Source organism: Eretmochelys imbricata, chromosome 3 (genome assembly GCF_965152235.1).
Source record: "Eretmochelys imbricata isolate rEreImb1 chromosome 3, rEreImb1.hap1, whole genome shotgun sequence".
Taxonomy (NCBI): domain Eukaryota; kingdom Metazoa; phylum Chordata; order Testudines; family Cheloniidae; genus Eretmochelys; species Eretmochelys imbricata.
This window is the reverse complement of record NC_135574.1, coordinates 31207363-31224402: the sequence shown is the minus strand read 5'-3', so window position 1 is coordinate 31224402 and position 17040 is coordinate 31207363. Positions and strand designations below refer to the sequence as shown.

Genomic DNA, 17040 nt, shown 5'->3' with positions numbered 1-17040 from the left:
CCCCAGGGAAGCCCTCTCCCAGGGCTGTTTTAACCCCTTCAGGGCAGGAGTGGGGTGACCACCCTGCTACAGGCACTCTATTGAAATCAGACAATTTCAAATAATTAAAGTTTTCAGTATCCCTTATAGGAAACTTCCAGCGCTTAAAATATTCCAGTCTCCCAAGTTTGTTGGATTGTACATTTGCATTTTTATTGTAGGCAGCTTCTTGACTGTAGATAAATCTGTTAACCAACTGTTTAAAACCAATCTGTTGGGAATTAAGTTGAAATGTTTGTTCATGTCCACAAAACTTTCCCCACTCCAGTGACAACTGTACATCATTCTCTACTTCCATGTATCAGTCCCTTTGTGAGTCTTTAGACCCTATTGCACAGTTGGATCCACACAGTGCAGGCAGATTCTTGCATCCAAGGAGAGCTCCATTGAAATCAGGATCGGGGTCTTCGTTCATAAACTTGATGAGCAGGAAACCTCTTCTTTGCTTGGCAAGTTTGCCCAAATTTAAAGTGCTAGACATACTTTTTAAGGTTTCAGAGTAGCAGCCGTGTTAGTCTGTATCTGCAAAAAGAAAAGGAGTACTTGTGGCACCATAGAGACTAACCAATTTATTTGAGCATAAGCTTTCGTGAGCTACAGCTCACTTACTCCTTTTCTTTTTACACTGTTTAAGGTAATATTATGGTAAAATTATGTTTTATTGAAGAATGCATTGTTTTTCTTTGAAGGGTAGTGTGACATGCGTATTGTGGAGGTGCCACAATTAGAATTACATCATGGTTAAAGCACATATTACATCTTTTAAAGCACCTGTGGTTTACAAGAAGCAAACTTGATGGGGCAGTGGATAAGAGACTTAAAATTGTTTTTGGAAGTACAATTTTTAGAACCAAATAAATTGGTTTACACCATAAAAAGTAAGCACAGAACAGAGATGGTTACTTGGTGGTAGTTTCTAAGAATGATAGCAAGTAGGCTGTGTCTTATTTTTCTGGCTACTGAGATTTGGATGTATCCTCTGAGTGTCATTTCATAAAATTCTTATCTCTATTCCCCTTCCCAAAGATGTTAGAATTGACACAGAAGCCAGTTAAGGCTCTGTTGAGTTTTTAGAGCTTAGTAAGAAATACAAATAGAAGCATATAAGTTGTGCAAATCAACTGTGCTGCCTTCATTTTTATCATTCAAAACCATAAACACCAGTTCCCTCCTCAGTCCTGCTACTGTTTTTGGAGTCCATTTTAACCCTTCTATTTGGTGGGATTTTTTGTTTCCTTTTTTTTTCCTAATGTATTGCAGATATGCAATTAACAGCTGCCAATTTCCCTTTTCTCTTCTGAAACTACTTCAGAATGATAATAAGCAAGGGTGAGGCTTTTTTAAAAGCGCTGAGGAGGAAGTTCACTTCTGACAGGGTTATTGTAATCAGGTTTATCATGGGAGCCTGCTGTTGTGTAACAGAAACTCTAGCTTGTCTCTACCTGTCTTAAAGCATTGCTTAATAAAGAAGGAAAACAAACCTAATAAAATATTTGTGAAATTCAATAAAACTTGTTTGCAAGCTTTAAATTTTAATACTTGTTAGACAATTCAACACAACACTAGGTAGGCTTTTAAAACTTATTAAGTTTAAGTGTTCATTATCACTCAGATTTGTCTTGTGAGCATGTACAAAGCAACACTCAACCATGTGTCTTTGCCAGTTTAATAATATATTAGAACTCATTCAACCAGAACTTTCATATTCAAAATTACCCAATAACCAAAGTAGTGTTATGCATCCCCAAGAAGCATTGTGTTGAAAAGTCTTCCAGATAGAATAAATAAATGGAATTTATTTGGCTATCTAGCAAAGCAAGCTTCTTCTGTATTCAGTATTCATCCTCTAATTCCTGTTGTTGTTGTTTTCGCTTGTGGACAAGATAGCAACCAGTCCTGCATTCTTCAAATAGATATGTGATATGATTTCACCATTAGGCAGTCATTCTCCATAGCATACCACGGATTTGCTCACAGAAGTGATTGATCATTGATCATTCTCTGTATGTTGAACCTTTTTAAATGAAAGCTTTTCCTGAATAAAGAACATTCCTTTGATGCCCAACACAGCCCTCTGGAGTAAGTTTTGGCTTCTGAAGCAACACTGGTAGCTTTATCTGAGAGTTTAAAAGGTGCAGTTATTATAGGAGATGGACACAGTGCCAATGTTGCTTTTCATATGGTTTGATAAGGATGATCTTGGCTGCATTTTTAATATTCTAGAGAGTTTAGGAAACCATCTCAACCACACACATGCCAGGCTCTACAAGGTGGACAAGTCTAATGCTTACTATTATCCTAGTGCTTCATTCCTGTGGAATCTTGTAAAACTTATTTTAAATATGAGATTGATCTCTGTATTTCTTTTCTTTTTTTCATGGTGGAGTCCTCACAATTTTTTTCTCTTCTTTGGAATATTGAACAGTTATCTAAATGGAGCAGTAAGAATTTCACCCTTTATTCTTTCCTGCCATTTGTTCACCTTTAGTAGTCTCAGGCATGCCCCTCCATTATTACATCAGCAGCAACATATGATTCATAGATATTAGGATTGGAAGAGATGTATGCAATCATCTAGTCCATCCTTTACATCACTGCTCTATATTTCTTAAACATTCCTTACGGATCCAGTACTTTTTTAGTAAAGTCTTTTGCTGTGGAAAATGTAAGCACAACATATTAGAAACGAACTACAAAACAGAAGTAACTGTGCTATTTTCACTGCCCAAGTTGAATGTGGTGCCAAAAAAAATATTCTTGGTGGAAAGTACACTTGATTTTTAAAATCTTTCACTTCTGATAATCTAAGGTGTTAGGAATACATTATATGGTAATTGCTTTGATGACATTCCAGAACAATTTTAGAGCCATCAATACCTGGAAATATTGTAAAAGTTCTTCTGGTCAATGCATTTTGGTGAATTCTTTTTCCATATGGGTACCTGACTTCGCTACATATCTTTAAAGAGACGTTTCATCTGGTTGATCTGAACATGTGTTTTGTCAACCTTGGGGAATAATCCCAATGAGCTCATAGTCTGTCAGGTGAATAGAGTTTAGGGGAACAGGAAAAAAAATGTCGTATACAAATCAACAAAACTCACTGTAGATAGCATTGGCAGAAGTGGGTTTTTAAGATGTACTTAAATGAGGAAAGTAAGGGTCTTGTGGATGATCTCAAGGAGATAGAACCACAGTGGAGGCTGCATGGAAAAAGATTCAGATGATGGAGAGGCTGACAAATGGGTAGAGAAGGGGGACAGAGTGACTGATCTGAGAGCAACACAAAGCAAGTAAGGAAATTCCATTTTAATGTAGGAATTTTTAAGCTGACATCTCTCCAAGGACATCTATATAATACAAAGTACTGAGTCACCAGCTCATTCCCATTCAGTTTCAAATATCATTTTGGTTGTAAATTTCACATGTGGCATAGTTATTGGAAGTAGTGTCAGCTCTGTTATGAAATCAGCTAGTGGCTAAATTAGCACTTCTGCATCACCCAGCATCTACGGCTCCTGACTTCACTGCATTTCAGATTATTAGATGCATGCAGGTTATTCTAGTTTACAAACTTGATTTACTAGCTCTTTTACAATAAATAGCTTACTGTGTTTTGTGTTTATATTTGCCTTTATAAAGAATATATGTTGCACCAACTTTTCAGTGTAGTTATAATTTTTTTTAAATCCCCCCGACCCCAAAATCATAGCTTAATCTTCTTCTAAGCCTTCATGTTGGAATAATCAATATCCTAGTCATTGGTCCTTGTCAGCCTAGCACATTTTTCCAAACTGTAGTCTGGGGAGAGATGGCTGGTCATAGGCCGCTTCAGATAGTTCCACAGGTATTGAATCTCTTCATTGCAAAGAGACATCTGGAAACTAGGAGGCAGGATTGGCCTCTACCAGGTCCACTTGTAAAGAGGAGATGGAAAAAGGAGACCCTTTCAGCGACTACAGCTGCTGACCACTATCAGTAGGGGGAATGTTCAGAGGAGCAGAGAACAAAGCAACTAGTCAATGTGCCCAGAGGAGCATGAGAAGACGAAATCCTGATATCTAGACTGCATGTCCAGGAACGAAGGGTCCAAGTGGAAGCAAAGCATGGTCAAAAGGAAAAGGAATAAGCAGTTCAAAAATGTACAGGGAGAGATGAATAAAACAGAAAAAGAGGAAATTAAATCAACAGCAAAGGAGACTGCATAGCAAATTCAAGAAGGATAGATCCTTATATTAAAGTTGAAGACAAATACATGCAAAACAATTGCTACAGGGATGTTATGTAATCACAAATGAGAGGAGAAATGGTCCGTACAATCGTGTGAGAGAGAGAGAGAAGTGGTCCATTGGCTTTCTCTATTGAGATGTGATCCATAGTAATAAAAAGTTTGTGAACCCTCAGTCTAAAAGAAGCGGCCAGAAAATGCACCTGAAAAGTTAGCCAATAGGTTCTTAGTTTTTCACATGTTGATTAGCAACATTCTGATACTGTCATAACAAGCATGAGAGGATGCAATCTGGGCTCACCCAAAACAATTATCTGTTTCTATGCCCTGATTATTCATATTAACAAATTGGATCATCTACTTTTTGCAAACTAGTTCGTCCTCTTCTATTACAGGAAAAAAATTCTCCCAGAGAGCTCTGAATGATAAAAGAATTAGCTAATTGAAACAATCCAACATGTAGCACACTGGATACCATATTCCAGGTGCTAATATTCCTACAGAATAGTCTGCCTTGTGAGTTACATTAAACAGTGAGGGATAAAAGTATAGTAGATATTCTCATGTAGTATCAAATTCCCTTACTACCTTCTAGATTCAAAGTATCTTGTTTTATAGTATGTGGAGACAAGAGATAAAGGACCTTTCAAAGACCAAAAGAGCTGCAAAGAAATTGCTCCCCAATAGCAGTTGCATCCACATCAAGACAACTGAATCTCCCACATCCGTCTTCAAGAAACTCCAGTTTGCCAAAAGTATGAGAAGACTATCATCTGGTGGTCATACGTATTATAATGGTTCTTCTGTCCTTGATCTTTGGAATTATAAAATGCCATCATGAAGTTGTAGCTGAGAGTTACAAACTGTTTGGGGGACTCCCAAGGACTGGGAACAGTAAACAAAAGCACAATAATTCCAGAAAGAGATGGATAGGGGAGCCCTTGTAAATATTTAGCACAAACACAGATGAAAATATGCAATGTGAAGATAAACTTTGATATTGGGTAACAAAAAAAAATTATTCTTTGGTAATCTGAGGCATATGATCTAACATCTCAAACCACTCCTTCCCTGAATTTAATCATGAGGTGCTGGAGGCAGGGCATTCTCAGTTGAGAGGGCCGTGACTCCAAAACTTGCTTCAATTATTGGTTAATCAAAGCCTGACTTGGTTGACTTTCAGGATGACTTGTTCTATCAGGCTTTTTCTGGGGAGGGACACATAAGTAGATGGGTGGAAGATGATGAGTTTTGAGGCAGGGCAGTTTGACGTTTGCTATAAATTTTGTGTACGGTGAATATATGTACCCAGATATGGGAACATATTTTATAAACTGAATGAAATAAAACCCCTCCTCCTTTACTGCTGTAACATGAATACATTCTTTGTGTGGTAGACTGCAGAAGTAGGAGTGAAAATTTTCACATGGGAACTTCACCGCAAAAGCTAATAGCTCTTTTGACGTTAAACTGTAAAATGTTTGTTATTAAGATGTTTCAGTGCTTTCTGAATAATAGAGCTCTCTACAGCCATTGTCACCCCCAACTAACTAGGTTCCTGGTAGAAAATGATCTTGTGTGTTGTTTAATTTCAACTTCTACCTGCTATTTACAGACATGAAGAAAACAGAATCTATGTGCTTTTGGTAATGCATAAGTCACTCAATCTAGCATTGTAATTATCTATCTCTTTGTAATAGGAAAAAATGTAAACAGGCTGTTGGGGTTTAAACCACAGGAGGAAGGAGGAATCAAGAGAAGGGTTTGGTTGGGGAGGCCTTGTCATGAATTAGTGTGCTCCTCCAAGTGTATTATGTGTCCCAATTCTATTAAATCCATTGTGAACACATACCCAAGGGAGAGCACTCCTGTCTATTTATACTCAAAAACATCCTTAAAAAGAGGTCACACAGGAGTATTTTAGGTTGTTTGTATCCTTTTGAACTATTTGCAATGAAAAACAACACCACAAACGAAATACCATTATGTAGGGAGTAGTATTTTACATCACTTAAAAAGCTGATCTTTACTATCTTATCATAAAATTAAACCTTGAATTTGGTTTGAAAAAACTGAACAAAAGCTCTTCATAACTTTTTGTGAAGTACCGTGAATGCTTAAATAACCGTGGTGGTGTTCTTTAGTGACTGAGAAATGATGCATTTAAGCTGCTATGAGTTCCTTATGTACCTCACTTTTAATCTTTAACACGGTGCCTGATTGATATTTAGGCAGATCTGTATTTGTGTTTCTTATTCTCATGGGAAAGTTCCATCTCCACTATATCTAATTAAGTATATTATTTTTGCACTGTATCTATTTGCATTATCTGTTGATTTTCCAGTGTGCTCTTTCAGGGCACTAGGAAATTGATATTCCACTGATTTTGAAATTTATGCATAAAAGAATGTATATAATTTCAAACTTGAAATCCTGACTGTTTAAATTTTTTCTTCCACGATTATTCTGTTGTAAAGCTGATGAATTGCTTCTTAGACTGATTGGAGGGGACTGTGTACCTTGATTTTGTAGTATTCTGGTAACACATGTATTTCTTTTATCTCAAGATAAGCCTAACAGGTGAGGAGACTACTTTTCATCACTGTTTGTTTAGAAGAATAAGGAACTAAAAAACACTTTTATAAAAGTTACTCCTGTAACTTTAAGTGACTTCAGTAGAACTATTCACATGCTTAAAGTTAAGCACATTCTTAATTCATTGCAGGCTTGGGGCACCTTTTAAAAATGGACATACTGTTTGCAATCATTCAAAACTGTTAAGTGTGAATGACAGTTGAATTGCCTATATTAAAAGAGTTAAACATCACGTAATGTAACAAAAAGAGACTATTGAATTTCGGTTGTTCTTGATAGCATAATTATTGAACTTTTTTTTTTTTTTTTAGCTTGGGTTATAAGATTTCAAAAATAGAGGCCCCAGTTCAGCAGTTCATTCTTATTCAGCAGAGCAGTAAAGCCTGCACTGGATTAAGCGTGTGCTTAAAATTGACACTATAGTGATGTATGTACTTAAACATTTTGCTAAATATGAATAGACATAAGCACATGGTTTACAACTTTGCTGAATTGGGGCCAGAAACATAAAGTAGCAGAGGAAAGAAAGCGGGAGGAGAAGCAGCTGCAGGGAGGGGAGGGGTTTTTAGTGGGTTATAGATTGTTGTAATAAGCCATAAATCCAGTGTCACTATTCAGTCCACCTACTATAAAGAATTCAAAGAAGACCCCGCACAACAATTTACCTAGGAATTTAAGAATCTCATCAAATCCTTCCCCAAACAACTCCAAGAGACTCTATATACTCATCCTCCACGAACGCCTATATGCTTCCCAAGATACACAAACAAGGGAACCCATAATATCACCGAATCCTAGAATATCAGGGTTGGAAGGGACTTCAGGAGGTCATCTAGTCCAACCCCCTGCTCAAAGCAGGACCAATCCCCAACTAAATCATCCCAGCCAGGGCTTTGTCAAGCTTGACCTTAAAAACATCTAAGGAAGGAGATTCTATGACCTCCCTAGGTAACCCATTCCAGTGCTTCACCACCCTCCTAGTGAAAAAGATTTTCCTAATATCCAACCTAAACCTCCCCCACTGCAACTTGAGACCATTACTTCTTGTTTTGTCATCTAGTACCACTGAGAACAGTCTAGATCCATCCTCTTTGGAACCCCCTTTCAGGTAGTTGAAAGCAGCTATCAAATCCCCCCTCATTCTTCTCTTCTGCAGACTAAGTAATCCCAGTTCCCTCAGCCTCTCCTCTTAAATCATATGCTCCAGCCCCCTAATCTTTTTTGTTGCCCTCCGCTGGACTCTTTCCAATTTTTCCACATCCTTCTTGTAGTGTGGGGCCCAAAACTGGACACAGTACTCCAGATGAGGCCTCACCAATGTTGAATAGAGGGGAACGATCACATCCCTCGATCTGCTGGCAATGCCCGTACATATACGTCCCAAAATGCCATTGGCCTTCTTGGCAACAAGGGCACACTGTTGACTCATATCCAAATTCTCGTCCACTGTCACCCCTACGTCCTTTTCTGCAGAACTGCTGCCTAGCCACTGTGTCCCTAGTCTGTAGCAGTGCATGGGATTCTTCCGTCCTAAGTGCAGGACTCTACACTTGTCCTTGTTGAACCTCATCAGATTTCTTTTAGCCCAATCCTCTAATTTGTCTAGGGCCCACTGTATCCTATCCCTACCTTCCAGCGTATCTACCTCTCCTCCCAGTCTAGTGTCATCTGCAAACTTGCTGAGGGTGCAATCCACACCATCCTCCCGATCATTTATGAAGATATTGAACAAAACCGGTCCCAGGACCAACCCTTGGAGCACTCCACTTGATACTGGCTGCCAACTAGACATGGAGCCATTGATCACTACCTTTTGAGCCTAACGAGCTAGCCAGCTTTCTGTCCACCTTGTAGTCCAATATCTGGCCACGGCACTCCTACTGAAGTACTATTGGGACTCATAGAAACCATTCTCAAACCACTCATCACACAAAGGGTCAGCTTCTTCCAGGATACAACTAACTTCCTCCACAAACTTCATAATATTAACAACCTCCCTCGGAACACCATCTTCACTACCATGGAGGTCACCTCCCTGTACACGAACATCCCTCCAATGATGGATGGCGTAGCTGCCTGCCACTAATATTTACAAGACAATGGACAACCCTCAGATATTCACCCCAAACATATCGCCAGATTCATCCATTTCATTCTCACCCATAACAATTTTACATTCAACAGAACCCATTTTGCCCAAACCATGGGAACAGTCCTGGGTATTTAAAATGGCTCTCCAAAATGCCAACCTCTTTATGGGCTACCTGGAAGAATTGCTGGACAAATGCACCATGAAGCCAATGGTGCACCTGAGATGCATCAAAGATATTTTCATCCATTGGACAGATGACTTCAGCTCCTTCCTAGATTTTCACCACAATTTTATCAACTACCACCTGTCCATTAAACTCTCTCTGAAGCACTCCCACACCAGCATTAACTTCCTGGACACCATAAGCATCTTCAACAATGGAACCCTAGAGACAAATATATGCAAGAAACCCATTGATTACCGTACCTACCTTTATATGGGCAGGAGTAGTGTCCCTAGCCTCTGTTTGCCAGAAGCTGGGATTGGGTGAGAGGGCATGGATCACTTGATGATAACCTGTCTGTTCATTCCTTTTGGGGCACCTACCATTGGCCACTGTCAGAGGGCAGGATACTGGTCTTGATGGATCTTTGGTCTGACCTTGTATGGCCATTCTTATGTTCTTAACTATCCCAAACACACCAAGAAATCTGTTTTCTACAGCAAGACGCTCAGATCCACAGAATATGCTCCGAGGAGGAAGTCCAAGATATACACCGTAACACAATCAAAACTGCCTTCACCAAACAAGGATGCTCCGTCAGGGAAGTAGATCACATCATGGAACGGGCCACCCAAATACCAGAGAGAACTGCTTCAACACAGAAATAAAACTCTCTCCAATCGCCCACCTCCAGTTGTCACCTGTCACCCCACACTGGAACCTATATAGGGTATCATCAAACAAGTTCAATCCATGATCGATGAAGACCCCCATCCTGAAAGAAATCTTTCCTGAACCGCCTCTTTGGCCTTCAAACACCCCCCACCCCCAACCTCTCCATACTCATCATTAGGAGCAAGGTCCCCACAGACCAGAACATGTCCACTCAAAACGGCGCTGGACCCTGCCAGAACAACAGATGCAAAACTTGCAAACACATCTCCACTATTACAATGATAAACACCCCTCATGACACACCTTTCAAGACATACACCACATGTTGTGATTGGCATATCTTATCCAGTGCACTAAATGCTCCAATAGCAACTATGTGTAGTTAGAAAGAAGAAAAGGAGCACTTGTGGCACCTTAGAGACTAACCAATTTATTTGAGTATGAGCTTTCGTGAGCTACAGCTCACTTCATCAGATACATACCGTGGAAACTGCAGCAGACTTTATATATACACAGAGAATATGAAACAATACCTCCTCCCACCCCACTGTCCTGCTGGTAATAGCTTATCTAAAGTAATCGTCAGATTAGGCCATTTCCAGCACAAATCCAGGTTTTCTCACCCTCCACCCCCCCACACAAATTCACTCTCCTGCTGGTGATAGCCCGTCCAAAGTGACAACTCTTTACACAATGTGCATGATAATGAAGTTAGGCCATTTCCTGCACAAATCCAGGTTCTCTCACTCCCTCACCCCCCTCCAAAAACCCACCCCCATACACACACAGACTCACTCTCCTGCTGGTAATAGCTCGTCCAAACTGACCACTCTCCAAGTTTAAATCCAAGTTAAACCAGAACATCTGGGGGGGGGGGGGGAGGAGGAAAAAACGAGAGGAAATAGGCTACCTTGCATAATGACTTAGCCACTCCCAGTCTCTATTTAAGCCTAAATTAATAGTATCCAATTTGCAAATGAATTCCAATTCAGCAGTTTCTCGCTGGAGTCTGGATTTGAAGTTTTTTTGTTTTAAGATAGCGACCTTCATGTCTGTGATTGCGTGACCAGAGAGATTGAAGTGTTCTCCGACTGGTTTATGAATGTTATAATTCTTGACATCTGATTTGTGTCCATTTATTCTTTTACGTAGAGACTGTCCAGTTTGACCAATGTACATGGCAGAGGGGCATTGCTGGCACATGATGGCATAAATCACATTGGTGGATGTGCAGGTGAACGAGCCTCTGATAGTGTGGCTGATGTTATTAGGCCCTGTGATGGTGTCCCCTGAATAGATATGTGGGCACAATTGGCAACGGGCTTTGTTGCAAGGATAAGTTCCTGGGTTAGTGGTTCTGTTGTGTGGTATGTGGTTGTTGGTGAGTATTTGCTTCAGGTTGCGGGGCTGTCTGTAGGCAAGGACTGGCCTGTCTCCCAAGATTTGTGAGAGTGTTGGGTCATCCTTTAGGATAGGTTGTAGATCCTTAATAATGCGTTGGAGGGGTTTTAGTTGGGGGCTGAAGGTGACGGCTAGTGGCGTTCTGTTATTTTCTTTGTTAGGCCTGTCCTGTAGTAGGTAACTTCTGGGAACTCTTCTGGCTCTATCAATCTGTTTCTTTACTTCCGCAGGTGGGTATTGTAGTTGTAAGAAAGCTTGACAGAGATCTTGTAGGTGTTTGTCTCTGTCTGAGGGGTTGGAGCAAATGCGGTTGTATCGCAGAGCTTGGCTGTAGACGATGGATCGTGTGGTGTGGTCAGGGTGAAAGCTGGAGGCATGCAGGTAGGAATAGCGGTCAGTAGGTTTCCGGTATAGGGTGGTGTTTATGTGACCATTGTTTATTAGCACTGTAGTGTCCAGGAAGTGGATCTCTTGTGTGGACTGGACCAGGCTGAGGTTGATGGTGGGATGGAAATTGTTGAAATCATGGTGGAATTCCTCAAGGGCTTCTTTTCCATGGGTCCAGATGATGAAGATGTCATCAATATAGCGCAAGTAGAGTAGGGGCTTTAGGGGACGAGAGCTGAGGAAGCGTTGTTCTAAATCAGCCATAAAAATGTTGGCATACTGTGTAGTTAGACTCCTAATCGCCACACTCATGAATGAACTCACACAGCAAAATGATAAAAGACAAAAAATACCCCATCTGTGGGTGAACGCTTTTCGCAAAGTGATCATTCAGTATTTGACCTATCAGTCCTCATCCCCCAAGGAAACCTGCACAACACTTTCAAAAGATGAGCCTGGGAGCTTAAATTCATAACTTTGCTAGACAATAAAAATCATGCGCTGAATAGACACACTGGATTTATGGCTTATTACAAAAATCTATAATTCACTAACAACCCTTCACATCTCCTTCCTTTTGTTCCTGTGACTGGAGGGATGGTAATGGGCCACTTTACCTTGAATGGTCCCTTGAAATATATGTGAACTACTTACACTAAACAATCTGTTCCACCTTGCATTTAGCTGTGACACTTGGAGTAAGTTTTCCAGACTTGAAGAAGAGCGCTGTATAAGCTCAGAAACTTGTCTCTCTCACCAACAAAATTTGGTCCAATAAAAGATGATATCTGACCCACCTTGTTTCTCTTGAGAAATAAGGTCACATTCTGCTGCCCTTTATGTTCTTTATTCCTCAGGTAATCCTGTTGAGCTCATTGTGACCAAGTAAGAGTCTGATCATAAGTAATGTTTTTATCTAGAATTAATGTTACAGTGGGAGCTTGGAAATCTTTCTTCATGTGGTTAATAGATTCGAAAGGAGACAGTTGCAAGATTATTTCTATGAATTAGTATGGAAATTTGAAAGGGATTTTTGTATGAAGTTATGTTACAGAGCTACAGATTGTTATCTATCTAGCTTTGAGAGTTCATGCTAAATTTGCAGTGCTTTAGGGTATTTTTTTTATTTATTTATTTTTTGGGGGAACCTTACTGCCTCACAAACACATGTTATGAACAAGGTTCCAGCTCCAAAGAGTATCCTGCATAATACATACCAATGCTTGTAGAGGTGCTAAAGGAAGGGCATGAACGTTTCTGTATAACAATAATGTAGAATTTGAATTAAAAACAGATAGCTAAAGATGCTGGGGTAAAATCTAAAAACAAAACAGAAGAAACTTTTTAAACCTATTTTGTTTTTCAGTCTTGGCCTGTGTATGAAGATGTGCATAACAAGATGTCTGAACTTGCAGCGTTTTTAGATTTGCCTTGTTTTCCAGCTATAACTGATAGCTGCTTTCTTCATCCAAACATCTTGTGCATTAAATATCTGATGGAAGCCAACTTACCTGGTAAATACGCCTCTTAAATTTACCGTCTATTTAAACCTTGGCCTTTGTATTCTCTAAAACTGCTAAGGCTCTCTAGCAAAGGAACTGATGAACTATTCACATACCAGCCTTATCATAGTGATATGACAGTGCTTCCCCTCTTCCTTCTAAGTTTCTTAACATTTAGTTATGAAACTCCAAAGATAATTACTACAGAAATAATTTAATAAGTTGGCTGAACATTTAAAATAATTATTATGGGCTTGATCCTGCAAGGTTCTGAGCACCCTGACCCAGCAAAGTGCTTAACAATATGCTTACTTTAAGCATGTAAATAATCCTGCCAATCGTCCTTAGGACTGTTCATATTCTTAAAGTTAAGCATGTGTTTAAGTCCTTTGCTAGATTGGAGGAGAGCACTTTGCAGGATCAAGCCCTGTGTGTGGTACTCATTTTTAATTTCATGAGAGCTGATGTTCATTGTATATATAAATTTTTATAAGGTTGTTCTTGAGTGCCACTGTAGTTAGGGGACGCTTCATGATTTCCACTTTAAACTCTGTTTTTTAGGGAGTTCATATTGCAATTGCTTCTGTTGCTTTATCTCAATGTAAACATGTTTTGACGTATATTTGAATCGCTAATATTCATTTTTAAAAGTGACTTTTGAGACTTATTTTCTGTGCAACTGTAGCTAATTTCAGTAAGTTTTCAATTTAAGTTATATTAAAATATATAAAATCTGGTCAAAGAAATTAAAAGAAATAATCCCATTTTTCTCTGTACAACTATCTGAAGCTCAGTTGGAGATTTCTCAGTATTTACAAACTGAAATGAAAAGTACCTTGTGATTCTAGTTCTCTGGGGTCACAGTGTCAGGGACTGTAAATCAGTTTCTGACTTGCTTGATTTCTGAGTTAACATCAGAATTAGTGCTGTGTAAACATTCCATGCTTTTTGTTTAAATAGTAAACATTCAAGATTATCTAACAAATGACTATAGAAACTAGTATATATGCTATATATATTGGGCTTCTATGCTGCAGGTATCACAAGTGGCCCAGTTAGTCAAGATGGCTGTTTTCACTGAATAGTTTAGAAATGGTAATTTATTTTTCATACGTATCAGATATTTTATGAGAATACAACAATTCTTCTCACTGTGTGAGCTTGCAGTTCTTATTTACGGTCACATTTGAATGTGTAAAAAGAAGAAAGCTCACATTTAGAGCTAGAATTCCAGACTGGATATTCCATCTTTTAATCATTCTGTGCCTGTGTAGCATTTACATTATATGTAACATTACATTATTTTGAAATCTTGAAATATCAACTACGTGACTTGAGGATGGTCTGTAGGTCTGCAGTTTTCAGACTTACTACAAAGAAATTCAAAGCTATCAGACCTTTTAAAATTACTACAAAAGAAGAATAGTTACAAAGGAGCAACAAATGGAATCCACAATAAAACTTAACATAAAAAGAATTAGTGACTATCTGAAAAAGGAATAACAGGGTGGGAGAGGGATTTGGACAAAGTAATTGATTTGGATGACTGTGTCTCTGTATGGGAAAGGGGATATACATCTTCAATTTGTGTAGCTCATAAAGAAAATTTGTATAAATTACTGTGTAGGTGGCCTTTGACTCCAATTAAGATCCATCCTGTTTTTGCTCCTAGGGAAGTGCTCTGTTGGAGGGTTTGCAGGGAAAGGGGAAAATACTGCACATGTGATTGTGTCCAGGAATTAGACTGTTTTGGGAGAAAATTATTGAAGAAATTAATCCTATGACAGAATACCAACTTCTTAAAGATCTCCTGACCTGCTTACTTATTGCTCCGGGAAATCTACATTTTAAACAAAATGACAAAATATATTTTTATTGTTAGCAGCTAGACTTCGGTTGCACGTTACTGGAAAGTGGTGACCCTTCCTCCTTTGGAATTATGGTATAGTAAAATATGGACTGTCCTTGTAATGGAAAAGCTTTTGTATCAAGAGAATCACCAAAAAGAGGATAGGTATTTAAAAATTTGGTTACCCATTTCTAGCCTTCTCAGAGAAGGGAGGGCTTTCCAACCTGGAATCCAGAAGCTTTATCCAGGTTCTTTAAATATTAATCTGATCCTGAATAAGTAATGTATGCTGTAGTACATTAATGTTTTATTGTAACTTTGCCTTAATAAAAAACTTGGGGGGGGGGGGGGAAGCTGGGTGGGAATACATTATGTGATTTAGGCTACAGTGAATTGATAATATCCCCTTGGGACAGTGTTGAATTATGAGAAGTCATTTTTTTCTTTTATTATTCACTATTTAAACATATTGAAACTTTCTTGTGTAAGTGATGCTATTGTTGGTAACATTTTTATTTTCAGGAATTTTAGTGGTTTGATGCATAGTCTCTGTGTGTTTAGTGTTGTGTATGAAGGTGACAACTGGAAAATTAAGATCAGGTCTTGTACTAATTTAACTCCTTACAAGCAATAGCTGCTGTGGAAATAGAAAGTATAGCTGAACTAATGTTGTACTCAGTCAGAATATAGCAAGATATTGCTAATCGTTTTGGAATCTGATGATGTAATCAGTTCCTGAGTTTCTTGCTAAACTGGAAAGGTAAGAAATGTGGGGATTTTGCACCAGTGAAAATAAGTATACAGTAATATTGGACTGTTCAGATGCAGTACAACTGGTGTTGGAATAATATTGATGTCTTTGACTTTCTTTCCTTTTGTGGTTTAAACAGAGAGTAGTTCAGATTAGCATTATAAACTTTAAACTGTGTCACTTCAGGCCTTGTTTCTGCAATCACTTACACACACGTTTAATTTTATTACTGGGAGTAGTTCTATTTAAATCTACAGGACTACTTGAAGTAAAGTTAGACCCTGATTCTGCAAACAAGTTAAAGGTTGTACAACATGTATTTAAGATCTGCCATACTTAGGGTATGACCAGGGTGGCCTAGCAACATCATTATTCCATCCAAAGGATCCAATGAGTATTTTATTCAAAGTGTAATTTTTCTTCCCTATTTCATAGTATATATTTTAAATCATACTGGCCTACCTCATAGGAGTGTTCTGAAGGTTAATTTAGTTAATATTGGTAAAAAGTTGTATTTTAAAAAAATCTGTGTATTTATAAGGTGTTAGAAACTGGCATATTTAACATGTCTGTACAGCTCATTTAACAATATTTTACTTTACTTTTTTCTTAATTAGATGAATTGCACAACTGGACTTGCAGAGTGGTAAAAAAGATCAATGCTGGAGAAACAGACTTTCTGACACTTGATCCTGTGAATAAATCAGCAAGGAAAGTAAAATATGATGTTCTTGCTGCAGCCATCATTATAGTGGTGCTCAAATTACTATTTTTATTAGATGATCAGTATGAATGGTAAGTATGTTTTATGAGCAAACTTTCACATCAGAAGGGCCCAAATTTTCTAATATTTCACTAAAACTTTTTTTAAACCGCTAACTCAGGCCCAAAGAATGGAAAGCAGATTCAATAATAGCCAATGTCAATTTCTTGCTATAACTCATGATTATTATTTAACGCTATTGTACCTTTAGCTAACTAATAATTTTAGTTTAAAAGTAAGCAGTAGTTCACATCTCAGCTGACTGTATTGATAACCAAATCTGATTGTTTTAAGGATAGGATTAAGGCTAAAATGGGTGGAATTTTTGGTGTCAGCGGTTTTGTTTTAAATATTTTTTTTTTGAAAGTTTCAGAAGTGGAAAGTATGATTCCAAAAAAACAATCCATCTGATAAATATATATTTTTTCAGGTTACTTGCAAACTTGGCTGGAAAAAGAAATCAAAAGAACAAAGAAGGTACTTAATATGTCAGTGGAAAGAATCTAATATAATTTTTAAAATTAAATTTTGTAATTAAACTAGGTAGGGCATGGACTTATTGACCCTAAGAATGTGTTTGGTTTTTCTTTTTTTG

The 17040-nt window shown here is 38.3% G+C and overlaps 1 protein-coding gene across 4 annotated transcripts in view; it reads left to right on the top strand.

The window, feature by feature from the left end:
• TAF1B (TATA-box binding protein associated factor, RNA polymerase I subunit B) overlaps positions 1-17040 on the top strand; it is a 78060-nt gene that overhangs the window by 31550 nt on the left and 29470 nt on the right. For all 4 annotated transcript variants that reach the window (XR_013345555.1, XM_077812540.1, XM_077812538.1 and 1 more), the window contains 3 exons: positions 12947-13094; positions 16300-16477; positions 16876-16922. Coding sequence is in view for 3 of the 4 variants with exons in the window: in XM_077812540.1 (XP_077668666.1) it covers positions 12947-13094; positions 16300-16477; positions 16876-16922 (373 nt within the window). In the remaining variant the exon portion in view is untranslated. The remainder of the gene's footprint in view (positions 1-12946; positions 13095-16299; positions 16478-16875; positions 16923-17040) is intronic.